A 17,999-nucleotide genomic window follows, 5' to 3' on the forward strand; every position below is an offset into this window, starting at 1 on the left:
CTAAATACACAGTGATGTGTAAAAAAAAAAGGACCTGCCAGTATACATTTTCACACTCTCAAGAGTTAAATGACAAGGCCAGATTGTACTGTGTGGACTCACTGGACACTTGCTCTGGACTTCAGAACACAGTCTCTCAGCACAAACGTAGAGCAGTGGTTCAATTTGGGGGTGAAATTAATATGTTTCTGGCACCAGAAAACAGGTTGTGCCAGGGTCCCCAATAGACAGAAAACCGGTTGTGCCAGGGTCCCCAATAGACAGAAAACAGGTCGTGCCAGGGTCCCCAATAGACAGAAAACAGGTCGTGCCAGGGTCCCCAATAGACAGAAAACAGGTTGTGCCAGGGTCCCCAATAGACAGAAAACAGGTCGTGCCAGGGTCCCCAATAGACAGAAAACAGGTTGTGCCAGGGTCCCCAATAGACAGAAAACAGGTCGTGCCAGGGTCGCCAATAGACAACGCTCACGAGCGGCGGGTTTGAAGGTTTAAAGCTGTTCAACACAAATATTAAGTAATTTAGCTGGAGACGCCCTGGACAACTCTCAAGGACCCCAGACCCCACTTTGTGGTTAGTCGGCAGTGTCGACTAACCATGCTCTCCTTTCAGCTGGAAAACAACGTTTTATTTACCAACTTTACTAAACAATATCTGTTCCAGAAATAGTGGAAGAAATAGACAAGATGGGAGATTAAGTGTTTTAATTCCTCAGCACACTGACACTTCGAAGCCTCGTCCATGTTGGCATTTGCATTGGCATTTCCACTGGCACAGGCTGGCATTTGTTTGTGTCTCGAAGGGCTGCGGTCTTTTAAACGAAAGCAGCTCTAGTCTGCACTCATGTCAATAAAATAAAATAAAAATGAACGGGAGATCCTCCAGGTTCTGACTTGTTCTCAGACCAAATAAAAGTCAAACATGCTGCAAGTGCTCCATTGTGTCTAATGTCCACAGGCAGTTAAATACTCAAAACAACAATGAACAAGAAAAAGAAAAAGTCCATTCAAACTTTGGACTTGCATGTATTACTCTGTATATAATTATACTGAGAATATTACATGTCTGCTTGGCTGCCTGTAGTTTAGCCTTTAACAGTGAGTCTCACCCTTTTGTGTTATTGAAAGGACAGCTGTGTATTAGTCCATAGACCAACCGTTTGATTACATCGTTCGTAGATATCCATCCTTTAGCTGGGGACCCCTGGAACCCCTTCAAGGACCCTTGGGGGTCCACGAACTCCATGTTGAGAACCAGTGCCTTACATAGAGGTGTCAGTAGCATCGAAGGTACAGTAGGTGGTGTGGAACAGACTGTTATTATACTGTGTTTTATTATACTTGGCAGCCCCCCGAGCGTATAAATGTGTAGAAGTGTATGATTACGTAACGTGCCTGGAAATGAACTGACTTTCCTTAGAGCCATATCATGAGCATCATGATAAACTAACCTTATGTCCTTACATCGGAAGAAAGGTGACACCACCACTACTTGTGTTTTAAGTTAACCACTACACTTCTCATACGACAAATAGCTGATCTACAAGTTCACACTACGCCACGACTATTGTTTAACTAGATAATGAATGACCCCAAAAAATGCAATATATTATTATTATTATTATTATGTTCAAAATGTTTTGACTACCTCCAAAGTCCAAACACACAAGGCCTCACAGTGAACACAGTGATCAACAATCATTTTGTATGCATTTGTTGCGAGCCGTTTGCCACTGTACCCAGTGGTGTAAACTAAGTAACTAAGTAAGTAAATGTTTGAGGTATTTTTTACTTTACTTGAGTATGTCCAATTTTCAGTACTACACTACATCGATACTCAGAGGTTGTACTTTTCCTCCCACTTCAGCCCTATATACATTTCGGCCATTTGAAAATAGCCAATCTACATGTAGATCTGCTATTTTCAAAAGATTATTATACAATTGCTAACTTGAATTCTGCTGATGATAATGCACATAATTGAAGCCAATACTTTTGCACTTTCACTCAAGTACATATTGAATTCCGTACTTTTACATGTAACAGAGTAATTCTACATTGCAGTATTGATACTTGAGTACTTTTTTTCCCCACCACAGCCCGGCCTGCCTGCCCTCCAGTTCATCTCACCTGCTCATGTTTGGTGAGGCGTGTTTTGTTGTGGATGTCCGACGACACCAGGTTGAACTGATGCTTCTCGGCCAACAACCGTAACAAGATGACCACCGTGCGACTGCCACACTTCCCCACGCGGTTGTACACCACCTGGCTAGGGAACGGCAACACCTATGTTCACCACACACACACACACACGCACGCACACGCGATCACACACGCACACAGAAAGAAAGAAAGAGGAAGCAGAACAGAGTGGGATAATGAGACAATGTGTCAGACCAAAACAAACCGCAGGTGTTGCGTATTGGACTGTCGTGTGCACTGCTGTGTGTCATGTTGTTTCTATTCAGCGGCACCGTGGCTGAAACCAATTACTGCATGATGACGAGGAAGGGAAGCCAGAATATTACGCTGTCCCTTCCATTTATGTAAAGGCACACACAAAGAGGGAAAGCGGGAGGAAATACGTGCAGCCAGGAGTGAAAATCATTGGTAGTGTTGTATTATTCGAGTCCTTGACTCGTCTCGAGTCCACATTTTCATTTACTCGGTCTCGTCTCGGACCAAGGGACTCTCCCCCCACCAAGTCCACGCGAGTAGTTTTTACAAAATACGATTGTTAATACTTCTTTCTCTGCTATTTCTGTTAGCCAGTTAGTAAAAGACTAGTATTATCTTCCAAAACGATTGTGTACAAAAAGGCGGATTTGAGCGGAATTTGCATACTTTAGCAGGGAAGCTGTATTTTCTGGTTAGCATTCAATGTTATAACTCAATGGTTATAACATTAGACATAGTGACATGTTTAAGCATTTATTTCATATTTATATGTCGATATCAGCTCTGACATTTATTTCAGACCTGCTCTAACATGCCATGAATAATAATATAGCTTCAGATCATTTTAGACAGAAAAATAAAAAAGGAAAAATAAAATAGTTTTTCAGCTGTCCTGAACAGTTGCAACTTGCGCGATGGCAGTCTGTACATCGCGTGGGGTCACATTTGACAATCACCCCTAAAGCACATGCTAGGTATACAAAACTGGGTACTGAGTACGTTTCTACAAATATGTTCTAAATCCTGACCGTTTTCTGAATAACCCTATTTTTTGTATGTCAGTCGTTCTCAAACATTTTCATGTCAAGGCGCCCCCCAGAAGCAAAGATTTGAGTTAAAAAACACTCTGAAAGAATACATATTCAAAGATTTGCCCCACATTTTCAAGACTTTTCAAAAATAGCAGACCTACAAGCTCGTAGCGCGGCACCGAGTGCCGCGCTATGAGCTTGTAGATCTGCTATTTTTCAATAGCTAAAGTATAACAATGCTATAAACACCAAAATGGGTTAAAAATAAAGAAAAAAATAAAAACCCTCTCTCCTTAAATGAACCCTATTTTGTAAAGAATAATGGGGAGAAATGCTTCGGTGATAAATTACTGTCAAGTGTTCCCGGGCCTGGAATAGTGGTCCGTGCTTGCTTGCTGATGTGGAATCCTGTATATCTGGCACACAAGAATGTTGCCGTCAGGACTCCGGAGGAGTCCAGACGGATCTGCTGGCTGGCTTGCAGCCTGACCTGGCAACACATGCAAAGAGTTAGTTTGGGACTTTTGGGCTAATGCTTGACCCTTTTGATAGGCAGGTAAGTAGGTAAGTGATGGGGAGTGACATGGACCCCCCCCCCCCCCCCAACAAAATAGGGACGCCAGGTTGAAAGTGGTTAATGTGGCCCAAGCCCCCGAGTATTATCAATCTTACTTGAAATGTGATGTGATGTCTTCTTACCCTCTATGTTTAATTTTCCTTTGATGCAAGAAAGATGTATTGGAGCTGCACTGCGGCGACATGGGCATAAGGGCTACGCTTGCATGCAGGACTTTGTCTAAGACTAATAATAAAGAACCTTGAACCTTGAATATGGGAAGAAATCCTGTTTTTGATATATTTTTGAAACTTACCTGCTCTCTGCATGTTTCCAAAGCATTACTGTACTTATATAACTCATCTTCAGTGGTGGAAAGTAAATATTTTTTAGCTATTTGTACATTACTTGAGTATTTCAAGTCTACTGTACATCTCAGATCCAAATATTGTGCCATTATTCCACTACATTTATTTGAAAACTTTAGTTACTAGTAACTTTGTAGATTTTAATCGCAACGCATTGTGAGCTTGTAGATCTGCCATTTTCAAAACATGTGTATACATTTGAATTCCAGACTTTTACTTGTAACAGAGTACTTCTATATTGCAGTAAAATTACGCAAAATTCTCCATTAATTGTTAATGGGAATTTAATGTGTAGGATGGAAATCTACAGGAGGGGCTAAAATGTGAATACTTTAGGCCCTAAAGTATTCACATTTTAGCCCCTAAAGTTTAGGGCATGCATAGACACACACTGAACGCCAATCAGAGCCTCACTAAATGGAGCATTAGTCAACGAGGAAGTATGCAGAGACAGACAGTGAGTGAAACTAAACAAGCACTCCCCCCTAACCTGACACCACCATGTGTTCAGTGACTCAGTCACAGAGGAAGGCTTGTTGTCGTCGTTGCTGTACATTTGATTGTCTGTGGGTTAGGGTTTCTCTAAATTATGTAGGGTCAAACATATGCATAATTCATACTAGGATATGGATCGTTACTAAACGAGGGCAGAGATAGAGATCGAGCAAAGAAAAAAGGTGCTATAAAAGATCCTTTAGGGACGTCTTTGCGGATGAAACATTTTAAAGCCAGAATGTTTTTACCCAAGCTCAGCAAAAAAACTAAACAGCTCTGGCTGTTTGCCAGAGCCAAGCAGAGAACAAAATGAGAAGATAAAGAGATAAATAAATACAAGCGATCGATGGATTTAATGCAGTGGTTCTCAAAGTGAGGCCCAGGGACCCTCAGGGTCAAACAAAAAAAAAGTTTGAGAAGAAGGGTGCCATGTCTCGATGGGCACACACGTCACTGCTTTACCAGGAGTACACTTCCTGCCCCCCCCCTGGAAACACTGTAATAATTTCAGGAAGTCATTAGTTGATAAAGCAGTTTGGCACAGGAATAATTATGTTAACCACATTAACCGCGGTGACGGTGTCCCTATTTTGGACAAAGTTTCCAAAAAAAGAAGTAAACTCAACGCATCATATCACACCATTTGTTCTAGATAAAGGCATAGTTCTCTTGGACAGAAATTCAACATTCCCGCACGTATCATTTGCAAAGTGTAATCACAGACTTCGTTCGTTTGTCAAAATAACGAGTCTGATGAAATACAAACACAATTTGTGGGAGGCCATTCCCCACTGACAGGATAACAAAATGACTGATTGAATAAATAAAACTTCCAACAGTCGATTGTATCCTTGGAGAAAAAACAAGAATAACTTTGCCTCGATGCTTATTTTTTGGGCATCCGTATGTGTCCAAACCCCTGCTGGCATGGACAACACAACACTGAAACAGCAGACTCACAATTGATGCTCTCATCTTGTAGAATGCGCCGAGCTCAGGTTTCTGTTGCACACTGTCAGTATTATTTGTAATGTCTGCCTTGAGCGTGGATTATGTCGATATTCAATTCATTCTGTAAAAAAATGCATTATGTAAGAGTTTCTTTTTTTTCCACCAAGCATGGTCTCAGCCAGGCCTGGGCCGTGACTCAGCGGTCCAGGCACCTTGGCCGGTAGCCAGAGTCTGGCAGTGTGCCGCGGGTTCGACTCCCGATCCCGACGGCCTTTACTGCATGTCACCACCCCCATCCCCGCCACCCCGCCCCCACCACACAGCCAACTGAGGGTGCTTTTCGACTGAGAACCAAGGCCGCAGTCTCCACAGCTAGCTGTGTTTACCTCCCACTATCTGGACTTTGAGACAACGCGACCCTGAGACCCAGATCCGGGAGGGCCGCTCAGGATACGCAGACATAAACAATGAACTAACGAGACATTTCACACACATTTCGCACCACACGCCGCCTTCACCCTATCCCCCCCAACCCCCACCTGCGCTGTTCCGGTTGTGCTACACTTTTTCCTACGCGCACGCAGCCCCTCCAGGGGTGGCGTGCGTGTAGTGGTTTTTTTGTTGCCCAGACCTACAACCCGCCCTGCCCCCCACCCAAGTGATTCTGTGCCTGCACGATACAATGACAATTGTAATGTGATGTGATGTGATGTATGCCCCCCACCCCCCCCTCCCTCTCTGTCAACACCCCCACCCCAACCCTGCCTCCCTCCCCGCATCCTCCCATATCTTTATTTTTTTCTGCAAGGAAGAAACTAGTGGCGGCGCACTCACGTGCAGCGGCTCAGTGCACTCTTTGTACACCCTTCATTTCTAAGACTCTAAGTATTTGTATACTCTGTGCAGTGACAATAAATTTAATCGAATCTAAATTTCCTGTCAGCCTACTGTCTGTCCCTCTATAAAAATCACACCCGTGTGAACTGAGTTGTGCAACTCCCCCCCCCCCCCATATCTGATCTCATCCCCTCTCTGTCTCTCTGTCTCTCATTAGCAGGCAACAGTGCAGCAGCAGCTCTCTCTCTCTCTCGGTTTCTGGCACAACAGCGCCACTTTTGCCCCTACTGCTACTCATAGTCACATAGGTCAACTTCACATAGGTTGAAGGGCTACACACACCGTCTGCGAACGCCGCGCGTCAAAACAGCCGCCTCCGTTATTTTCAATGAACCTAATGAACCTGTCATAAATATTCTAAAGAAAACCTGGAGACTTGGTATTCAGTAACTGGACAATAAGAACATAATGGTGTGTAAAAAAGAAAATCAAAAATTTGCCACGGACACCATTTGTCCGTGTACAGACATATTGATCACACCTGGTCTCAGCTCTCCCAGTGTCCCAGAGTGTACACAGACATATTGATGACACCTGGTCTCAGCTGTCCCAGTGTCCCAGAGTGTACAGACATATTGATGACACCTGGTCTCAGCTGTCCCAGTGTCCCAGAGTGTACAGACATATTGATGACACCTGGTCTCAGCTGTCCCAGAGTGCAAGGTACTGCTGTGGTATTTGCAGCTCTGATGCCAGCCACCCAGGCTTGCAGCAGACATCGAGCAGAGGACTCACTGGAGTCTCACGCTCCCTACACCGCTCTGAGCGCTCTCTCCCTGCTCTTCTTTCATTTATTTTCTCAATCTCCTTTTATTTCAAGCACCCCCGGCCTGTATTTATACCATGTATACCAACCCACAGACAATCAGCCACACTCATCTTTTTTTCTTTTTTTACAAATTGAACCTTCAGTTCAATGTCATTTTAAAGGAGCACGTCGACCATAATTCATAATTGATCCTCACTAATGTTCATTATAAGACTTTTTCCCCTCTACAACAATCTACAATCTACAAGCTCAATTGTAGAGCTTGTAGATTTGCTACAGTATCTTTGTCAAATACAGTATGTTGGCTGATTATGACATGCCTAGAATTTGGGACATTACACTTTAGCCCAGGGTTCATGTGTTTAAGAACATCATCAATCATCACCATCGAGACCGACCAGAATATAGTTTGAGGTTTTATCACCACTGTTTATGTGGTTCGACTGCAGTCCGTAAACCTCTACTGGCATGTGTCCAAATCTGCCAAACACCAGGCCTGCATCCTCCTCCTCCTCACACACAAACACACCCTCGTCCTCCCTCCCTTCTATTGTGCTGCGATTCCTGGAAGCCGATGGCGCTGTACGAGTATGCATGCCACGGCTAAACATGTGCTTTCCTCGGAAAAAGGTTCCTCTGCTGTTTTCACTTAGCCTTGCTCCGAGTTCATCTCTCTCTGTTGTCACCCAGAGGCTCATCATCCCCCGCTAAAGCGGAGGAACGGCATGTCAAGGTTTCAACTCGGGCACGCAGGATATTCTCAACACTTCCCGTTATTAATGGCCCGTCTATTCATTCATCCCTACTCCTACCTATACCCGGAGCGGAGACAGAGAGAAGTAGTAGTCCTTGAAACCTTGAAAGAGATCCTTCCTACATGGAGAAGGGACGGATTACTGCAATAAAGTGCACTAGAGATGAGCCATCCAACTACTCTGGTAGTGATGTAGCTTAATATTGATAAAAGGAAGGATTTTGAGAAAGATAAATGGAAATTGCTAAAACAATATGCTCATACACCTTATATCAGTGTTTCAGGAGTGTAAAAGTGTAATAGGGACATTCTTGTCATGCTTGCTAACTAACACATAATATGACTCATATGACTCAACTATTCTGAGAGCTGTTTGGTTTTTACATATGCTTTCATTTAAAGTAGTTCACCCAAAAACGTAAATTCGGTCATTATCAACTAACCTCATGGCAGCTGAAACACCAAAACATAAATGTGTGAGGTAACTGTACTTCGGTTGTAGAAGAGACGTTTTGCTGGCAAACTCCTCGTATCTGCAGTAGTGGCTCAGAGTGCAGAAGTGGTTGTCTTGGAATCTTAAGGTTCCTGGTTTGCGTTTGAGTGACCTTGAGCAAGACACTTAACTGCTCCCGGCGAGCAGGCCGATGCCTCGCTTGCATGCATTCCTCCCCCACCATCGGTGTGTGAATGACTGTAACACACGTTGTATATCGCTCCAGAGAAAGGCGCTACATAAAATGCACCATTTACGACCGAGTGTGCTATTCCTTTAACCCATTTAGGCCAAAATTAAAAAAATGTCTCCTAAATCCTGACAGTTTTCTGAAATACCTTTTTCTATGTCAGTGGTGCTCAATATTTCATGTCAAGGACCCCAAAAAGTACATCTGTACTACAAGCTCGTAGATCTGCTATTTTTCAATAGCTAAAGCATAAAATAATGCTTAAAACACCAAAAGGGCCAAAAATCCCCTCACATGATGAAACCAGGGCTCTACTGCTTCATGTGAATGTTATAATAAAGCCAACCTCTGTCAAAAATATCCCATCGGTCTTATCGGGGACATCAGAGAATGGGATAATGAGAGGTGCCGTGGATCAGCATCAACCGTTTGATGTAGCGCTTGTTGCAAACATGGCATTAACCCATTTTGATCTGATATCAGATTCTAAAAATGTTTTCTACATCCTGACAGTTTTCTGAAAAAGCTATGTTTCTATTGTCAGTCGTTCTTCGATTAAAGAAATAGCAGACCTACAAGCTCGTAGCGCGCCACCGAGTGGCGCGCTACGAGCATAACATAATGCACCAAAAGGGGTTCCCCCGCCCAAAATGGGTTAAGCACCGCCTGTATTCGGAATGAGATAATGACAGATGCACCCAATGCAGTCTGCAGTCTTTAGCCTGCGCACAACAAGGGAATAACGCTGCAGTAGCAAAACCCAGGATACTGCGGTGACTAATGGTAACATGTTCAAAAGCCAGCATGAAAAGAGAGAGGAGTTGTGGTGCATGTAATTAGACAACATACTCATCCTGACAAACAGCAGATTGTATTTGGGTTTAAAGACCTACACAGGAAGCCAGACGAACTTCTTGATCTTGAGAGTGTTATTAGACTTTTTTGTTGTTGCTCCTTATGGCTCCTTTATGAGACGTTGACTGATCACACGTTTCAAACTCAAGAATAACCACCAGAGCTGCTGAGTTTGTAAATATTCAGGATTGATTGCATTCTGAACAGCTGCGCTTGTGGCGCCAGGACTCTGTCTCTGCTGGTGCTATTAAGGCGGAGCTGGGTCAATACACAGGGGTAAAGAGCATGTAATGGGGAACAGCTTGTTTTCGTCAATAAAAGTAAGCCACACTTAGTAATGATAAATTGATGTCTTTTCCCCCCAAGAAGTTTCAACATTTTGATAATGTATGGCTACTGAATCGTATCGCAGAAACATCAATATAGTTTATGTTGTTTCATAGCTTATATAAGACGTCTCCGGACTTCGGCCGTCCGACCAGGTGGAGACGATATCGTATACTGTAGAGCAGGTCAACTATACCCAACTTGGGCAGAGGCCTCAAAGGTGAAGGATTTCAGCACTGGACAGCTCCAGGTGCAACTGCACACACTGCCCCATAATATTCCCCAAAATGCCTGGGAAGTTCACATGTATTATACTAATGACATTGCAAAGTAGAAAGCACATGACACAGGATACTTGAAGTACTGGCAGTGGCGGTCATCATGTCATCTGCGACTGATTACACATTTTCTTTCTGGTTGCTGCCCGGGAACCGGGAGCCGTGACTGGTTTAAATCAGAGGCGGTGTGGTGGTAACGGTAACTGTGGAGCATCCAGCAGACTGATCTGGTGCCTTGGCACTGAGAACAAGTTGCTTTGGGGGGACGGAGGCTGAGGAACTGAGCTGAGGAGAGCTGTGACTGTGCTATGCTCCAGCTAGCCCTGGTATAAAGCCAGCCATTATTCTGACACAGGCAAGCTGCTATGCTCTGTTCTGTCTTGAATTGGGGATGATGGAGACCATTAGTGGTTTTTCTTTTCTTTTGTGTAGCAAGTGCCATAAAATCCAGCTCAAAAGGCTCGCTCCAATGGGACCGATTCTAAGTGAGGTGCTATGGCTTCTATTAAGACACTTTGGGGGACAAAAACAGCCCTCACTCCTAATTGAACACGAAAACTATTATGATTCAGGGTCAGGGAATCTCATTACTTCTCCAGAGCAACCCCAATCAGGCCACAGGCCCTGTGTCATACCGATAACACCTCGCCCTCAGATTTAGTTTGGGTAAGCAGCCAACACGAAAACAGGCCTCTCCGGGTATTCACAACACAACACACAAACAAAGGCCAGATGTGAGCAGAGCATAATCTGAAGAGCCGCTCACGTCCACACAGTCCACGCATGAGCGGAGCTGTAAATAACGGCCTGCTAACTCAACAGAGAACGCAGCGCTATACAGGGTGTTCCACACGTTTATACAAGGTCCAGCTGGGTGCAATAATAGTAGCCAGTCAAGAGATCTGGTCGGACGCCAGGGCAGTATTTATGGTGGGTTTGGGGGTCTCCCATAATGGCAAAAATGGTTTATCTCGTACATTTTGTGGTTTGCATTCTTGACATTTACAGCCAATCATAACACATTTTTTTCTAACCATAATTGTCTGCTGATGATTTAGCATCGTAGGAAAGGCCTCTATTTCTTATAGGACACTAGGGCAAATACGAAAATAACTTAGCAATAACAAGTTAATATCAAGCCCCATTTCCATTTCAGTTCTCATTATTCTTCTATAATAAAAAATAAATGTGCGTGCGTGCGTGCGTCCCCCACATATCTCTACAACCTACAGACTGAGAACAAACACCAAATTGCATGCATGCAATGAATGTGTCTTTGAACTCTACTGTAGCCAAGTATGACTGACATGACACATGCAACATTAAAGGACCACTTCGCCACTATTCAACCTATTCTTTGTGTTTTTAGTCATTAGCATATATGCCAAAATGCCCCGGTGTATTATCATTGGTGGTCTGTAGCTCCGTGGGCGCACTTTCAAAGCTGTATTCCACCTACGTAAAAAATGACGTAGGTGGAAGACACTCGGTAGGCTATCAGCATGACAAAGGCCATATTATAGTGGCGAACCGATCTTTATTGACTTAATATGTCAATAAAACAATTCTGGCATGAAAAATGGATCAGCTATTAACAACGACGACAAACATTAATGACCTTGAATCTGTTAAAAGTATACAAAATATTAGTTAGGAATTTTGCCATAGCCTGGCGTGACAACATACTTTGCCAATACCCAATGGCTCAATAAAGAGGCAGGCAAATATATACAGTATATTAAAAGTCTATCAACATTGATTGACAGTGATTATGGTGTCTCGCTAACATAGGTAGTGCGTGACACATAATCCATTTTAGACGCCAGCTGAGCTGTATGTAATGTGTCACCGGGAAGAAGCAAAAAAAATAGAAAAACATTTGACTTGGAAATTGTGCAAACACTGTAAGTCTGGTGTCTGACCAGTGATGTATGAAGCAGTGATTGGTGGACTGGTAACAGTTCATCTAATTCATTTCCATGAGGTCGGCTCCGTTCTATTGATTCGGCTACATTAATCAGTCAGGATGATAACAGGTACGGTCGGCCCTTTTCCATCTCGCCCCACTGCTCTATCTAGCTGTAAATAACAAACATAATTCATGTTGGTGATTATATAAAAGGTATTATCATATTAATGTATCATTGTTAAGTTCTCTCTGTATATCCACGGGCATAATAGCATGATGATGCCATTACAAGACATGGGCTACATCATGGAAGAAATGTGTTTAATAAAACGAAATTAACTGCTAGAAGGTCCTACATTAACTTAATTAAGGAGTCACCGTCTCTGTGTCATGTTATTCTTTCTTAATTTTACAGAGTATAGAGATCGACTACTATACAATCAAATAAATCTGTATACAAGATCATTTCAGATTTCAGAGGGGGAGGGAAATACTAAATTAACTGTTAACTACATTAAAACATTTTGCGGGGCGAGTTGGTAAAGGGGCGAGTTGTTTGGTATTCGTCAGGATGCATCACACTGGAAAAGGCATTGTAAACCACCGTCAACCTGGTGTCTCTATTTAGGGCATGCCATTATAGATAGGTCTGTCCCAATTATTACATACATACTGTACATAGCTATGTATGTATTATTTGAGATAATCACGAATAATTTGCGTGTGGAACACTCTGTGCTCGACTTTCGCCTTTTATCAAAAATGGCAGAAAGTGAAAATGTGGCAAAGCCTTGACACGCTATAATTACTACATGATGCTATAATAAGCGCTTTTGGCCCAGACAGACGCATTCCAAGACAGCCATGAAAAGGTGTGAGAATGAGGGTGATTAACCATATTCACACGCTGGATATTTTTGGCTTGTGGCACATGTCATATTCTGGAAGGGGGAGGGGGGGGGGGTGTAAATATGTCAGTTTAACAACATGGAGGGAGACAGATAGTGGTGGGTCAAAGGCGGACTGCCCGGCAGAAAGAGAGAAAGAAGGCATAGAGGAAGGATGCAGCTCATAGACGACATGCAGCTGGATGAAAACAAGGCTCCTGTGTCCGGAGGGCTCAGAGTGTGTGTGTGGTGCGTGCGTGCGTGCAAAGCATTACTGTAGCACCGAGGCGCGGGTCTATTTAGTATTTAGAGCGAGCTCATACACGGCTCCTTCATACAGAACTATCTGTTATGCTTGATGTACACTTACAGTAGGTGCGTGAGCGGTGACGGGCACAGAAAATAGCAGATATACAATCTTGTAGATCCTTGTACTATGCACGCACGTCTTTTATCCCGCCTGGACCACACTGACCTGGCTCCCATTACACATGGCAGAACATCAGAGAGAGGTTAGAGAGCGCCAGCAGTAGGACGAACAGAGGGTGAGAGAGAGAGAGAGAGAGAGAGAGACTCACCCGTGGCACTGGAGGTCCGTGGTCATCAATGAATGTAGATTCACCTGCAAAGACAAAAGGAAGCAGAGCGTTCAGGATTCTCAGCGCAACCACTTAAAGATTTGTTCCAATTTAGGACATGTCAGGAAGCTGAAGAAAATGGCCATGGCGAAAATGTTGGAAAAAGAACATGAATGCGTGTAGTGCGCTTGTATATTTACCATTTTCAAAACAATGTCAAATGTTTGGGTTTTTTTGTGGGTTAAGTGGCTAGCTGAATCTCACATCGATTATTCGATTTAAAAGTAAAACCTTAAAAGTGTAGAGAGATTATAGTGAGCTGAGAATGGCAATGCATGGACCTCATAGCACTGGGGTAAACATGTACAGTAAGTAGTGTTCAAGGCAAGGAACTCTGAACTTCATTCAGCGGGCCAGCAGTACGGGAAGACAGTATGCTGGATTGTGTCTAATAGATATTCATATATCATAATTCATATACATTACAAAACGCCAAAATAGCTTCATTAGAATTGTCCACCGGCATCCTCCATGATATAGTCAGTCGAAGAAAAACACGTACAGCTCTTCACAATCATCCTCATAAAGTGTCGTCATTATCATAAAGAGAGAGAGAGAGAGAGTTACGGCCATTTCCTACAGTAAAGTATATCTGCCTCCATGCGCGGAGAGGGCACAATGGGACCCTTTCAAGGCTGCCTGAATACTTTGGATCTGTGCTCTCCTTTCAGTCAACTCTCCAAATCCAAGCCCTGACTTATGTGACAGTGGCCTTTTCTTTCACGGGGCGGCTCGCAACGCCTGTCCAGAGACAAAGAGACAAAGAGACAAGAGAATACCTGCAGTCACCTCAGGAGGAACACAGAGAGAATGACCAAACTAGTGAACGTCACTAGAAAGAGAAAGAGAAGAGAGAGATAAACAGTGTTTGGATTCGGGAAGAGAAACATAAACTGTCAGAGAGACACACATGAGGGAAAAAGGAGGGGAAAAAAATAGAGCAAAAATAAATGGGAAGCAATTTCTGTCTTCTGCAGACAGCAGAAGACAGAAAGTGTTGAAAGGAGCGCGGAGCTCTCTAAGAAACCGATGAAACTAGTGACAAATGAAAACTCACACATGAACACATGATTCACTGTGGTTTGCCAATGGTTTACTCACTTGGCACAGCACGCAGAGAGGCTGTTCTGAAGTCATGTTGGAAGTGCATTGTATGGCTTAGTAAGTACTGTTTATACTGCAGACAGCAGTGTGTGTATAGGTTCTGGGCAATTACTCTCTTATATTGAGATATAATCTGTCTTGTTTTGGCCTAGCTATTATTAACATACGCGCATGTACTTGCACGCGCGCACACACACACACACACACACACACACACACACACACACACACACACACACACACACACACACACACACACACACACACACACACACACACACACACACACACACACACACACACACACACACACACACACACACACTAATGACAGAACCAGCACAAAAGCCTCTGCTCACTCCAGACGATTGATCACACCTGATCAATATTGTGGATATTGCTCTTGTCTTTATGTATGTAAATTGTCTTGTTCTTTGTGTTATGTCAAATGTGTGTATATGTGTTCTGCATACTTGGCTGCTGTGTCGCAAGACAAATTTCAGTGTGGACTGACAATAATGTACTATATCATATCATATCATCACCCCTAGATCTCCATATATGGAACTGGGCTGTTCTGAAATCACAGTGAGGTTCTGACATCTGCATAGACTCCATATTTGGGCATGCCTGACAAAGAACTCCATATATGGGCCTAAAAGGGACACAGACATAATAACTGGGTTGGTCATGCATTCCCAACATGCTTGTTCCAAGTAGGCCAGTGCCCAACGGGCACCACTGTAGTACATATTAATTTGTAGGTCCTCGGGCATGAAAAGGTTCAAGAAAAACTCTCTCTGCACGCACACACACACACACACACACACACACACACACACACACACACACACACACACACACACACACACACACACACACACACACACACACACACACACAGTGTCTTCCAGAGGAATGCTGAGAGAGCCTTGGTTTCGCAGATTGCACCAAGGCATTTGATTGAGGTCGCGGCAGGGCGGGGAACCCTGGGAGAAACAGACATCTCCGTTCCCTCTTCTGTCATCCATCATGGACGACCCCTGTGTGTGCTTCTCATTAACGCTTTGGATCGGGGATTGGAACTAATTCTTTCCAGGGCATGGGCCTCGTAACAGGCTGACAGCTGCCACCACCCCCACCACCCACAAAGACAGAAAAGTTGGAAGAACTTTAAAAAGAAAAAAGAAGAAAAAAATGACCTGCAGTGGGGAGGCTAAAGCCTGTTCTTCTCCGATTCCCCATTAGGAAAACGGCTCTAATTGACTGGATAATGGGTGTGTTTTTAAAAAAATTAAAAAGGAAAAAATTCAGAATATTCTTCTCTCGCCTGGTAACATTGAGGATGCGCTAGGACGTGTACACACGTCCTACTGAAACTGAACCTGTGTCCTGACAATGACAATGCTAAAGTAATTAATCATAATAATTAGATGTTTATCCCCAAAAACTATTATTGGAATATTTGATTATTATGACCTATCCATAGGCCTAATTAATTGTATCTATTTCATAAAATATTTAACTTGATTATTAAAACAAAATAAAAAAATTGCTTGATAACTGGTCATTTTAGGTTAAATAAATTAATCTCCGCAGAATATTAACTAAGCCGTGGAATCAAGGATTGTTCTCCGCGGAATCAAGGATTGTTCTCCGCAGATTCCTGTGGGGACTATAGCAGATCAACAGATTTCTATTTTTACTATTTCCACTATTTTGTACATTTTTTGGAAACCATTACAAATTATTAAATGTGCTTTCTTTGTATATGTAAGTTATTTGTCATCTGACCTATGCAATTTGTGATTACGAAGCCTGAAAGGCAAAACAGAAATAAAAAGGACGTTGTGTTCCAATGTTCAAATACAAGTAAACACAAGTAAATCGTTAACCGCATTTAGTTGTGTGACAATTAATCGTCAACTTAAATTTGTAATATCGACAGCCTTACCCTTATTTACTTATGTTCTTGTAGAAAAGGAGGCACTGGAGCAACTCGGACAGTTTAAGCCCTTATTTTATTATCAGGGTGCAAAAAAAAACAAAAAAAAACAAAAACGTTTCGATGTTACAAGTTACATCTTCCTCAGGTCATGAACTTATGTACTTATGTTTTTGTTCCCACATCTAAAAAATATGTGCAAAACATTCAAGACCACTGTGACTCCTGTCCTGTCCTGTTGGCCTCTTCCTCAACCAGACGGTGGGGGGGGGGGGGGGGGTGTGTGTGTGTGTGTGTGTGTGTGTGTGTGTGTGTGCGTGCGTGTACGTCTGGGTCGGGAGAGACAATAAGTGGACCTATGTATGTTGTTAAGCACAAGGATCAGAAGGATGCAGCTTAATGGTTAATTGGATTATGGTGTCACAAGATCCAGCTTGTGGCTGGAAGCAGATGCATTCCCGCTGCTCGCTGGATTTCTATCAAATCGATGCGACAACCCGGACAACAAATCTGAGTCAATCGATGAATAAAATGTTTTTTCTTCCTGAATATCTTATTTCAGACTGGTTTCCAATAAATGCTACAATCGAGACGTACTGTACAGCACAGAATAGCCATAATACAAAAATAGTTTATTTATTACACTATAGGCTGAAGTCAATTGGGAACCGGTTGTCAGTACCTACTACTTTGACGTTTTACTGTATTTCAAGGCCCATTAATTATTCGGCATTTGAGCCAAGGACCACCATTTGATGAGATTTAGCCTCTCAGACTTAGAATATTTGTCTAAATCCATGCTGTATTGATGTTGGTACCATAGGAGAGATAATAGGCAAATCTAATTATGTAGACGTCTTGTAAATTAAGTTAACAATAATTTCAATCTTGGGAGTTACGGGTCCATTTGGTTCTAAATCTACACTCTCAAGGGGATGCATACATTTGTTAGACATCAGACAGGTCAGACAGGCATTAGTTCCCGACATGCGTGGCCGGTTACAAATAACCGGTGGCGGGTTAAAACTAACCGGTGGCGGGTTCAAACCAACCTGTGGCGGGTTAAAACTAACCTGTGGCGCCCGACATGCGTGCCAGGTTAGAATTAACTGGTGGCAGGTTAAAACTACCCCGTGGCTTCCTGTGAGGTTAGGTTTAGGGTGGGCTTTTAATGGGGTAGGGTGTCGGAACTCATGACTGTAGGTCTGTTAGCACGTCAGACCAAACAAATGTACCCCTCTCAAGAGTTAAAGATCTATAAGGGTCCATTTGGTTACCAACTGTCCATCATTTAGCTGGGGACCACCTGTAACCCCCTCAAGGTCCACTGTTGGGTCGTTATGCGGCCCTCACACCTACGTCCCATGGGTTGCGAAC

At 43.2% G+C, this 17,999-nt stretch overlaps 1 protein-coding gene across 3 annotated transcripts in view; it reads right to left on the bottom strand.

The window, feature by feature from the left end:
- Positions 1–17,999, bottom strand: part of usta (uronyl 2-sulfotransferase a) — a 95,258-nt gene that overhangs the window by 31,585 nt on the left and 45,674 nt on the right. For all 3 annotated transcript variants that reach the window (XR_014570746.1, XR_014570747.1, XM_083790308.1), the window contains 2 exons: positions 13,514–13,557; positions 2,128–2,283 (listed from right to left, as the gene is read on the bottom strand). Coding sequence is in view for 1 of the 3 variants with exons in the window: in XM_083790308.1 (XP_083646434.1) it covers positions 2,128–2,283; positions 13,514–13,557 (200 nt within the window). In the remaining 2 variants the exon portion in view is untranslated. The remainder of the gene's footprint in view (positions 1–2,127; positions 2,284–13,513; positions 13,558–17,999) is intronic.

Source organism: Protomyctophum parallelum, assembly GCF_964188405.1.
Source record: "Protomyctophum parallelum genome assembly, chromosome: 19".
NCBI lineage: Eukaryota > Metazoa > Chordata > Actinopteri > Myctophiformes > Myctophidae > Protomyctophum > Protomyctophum parallelum.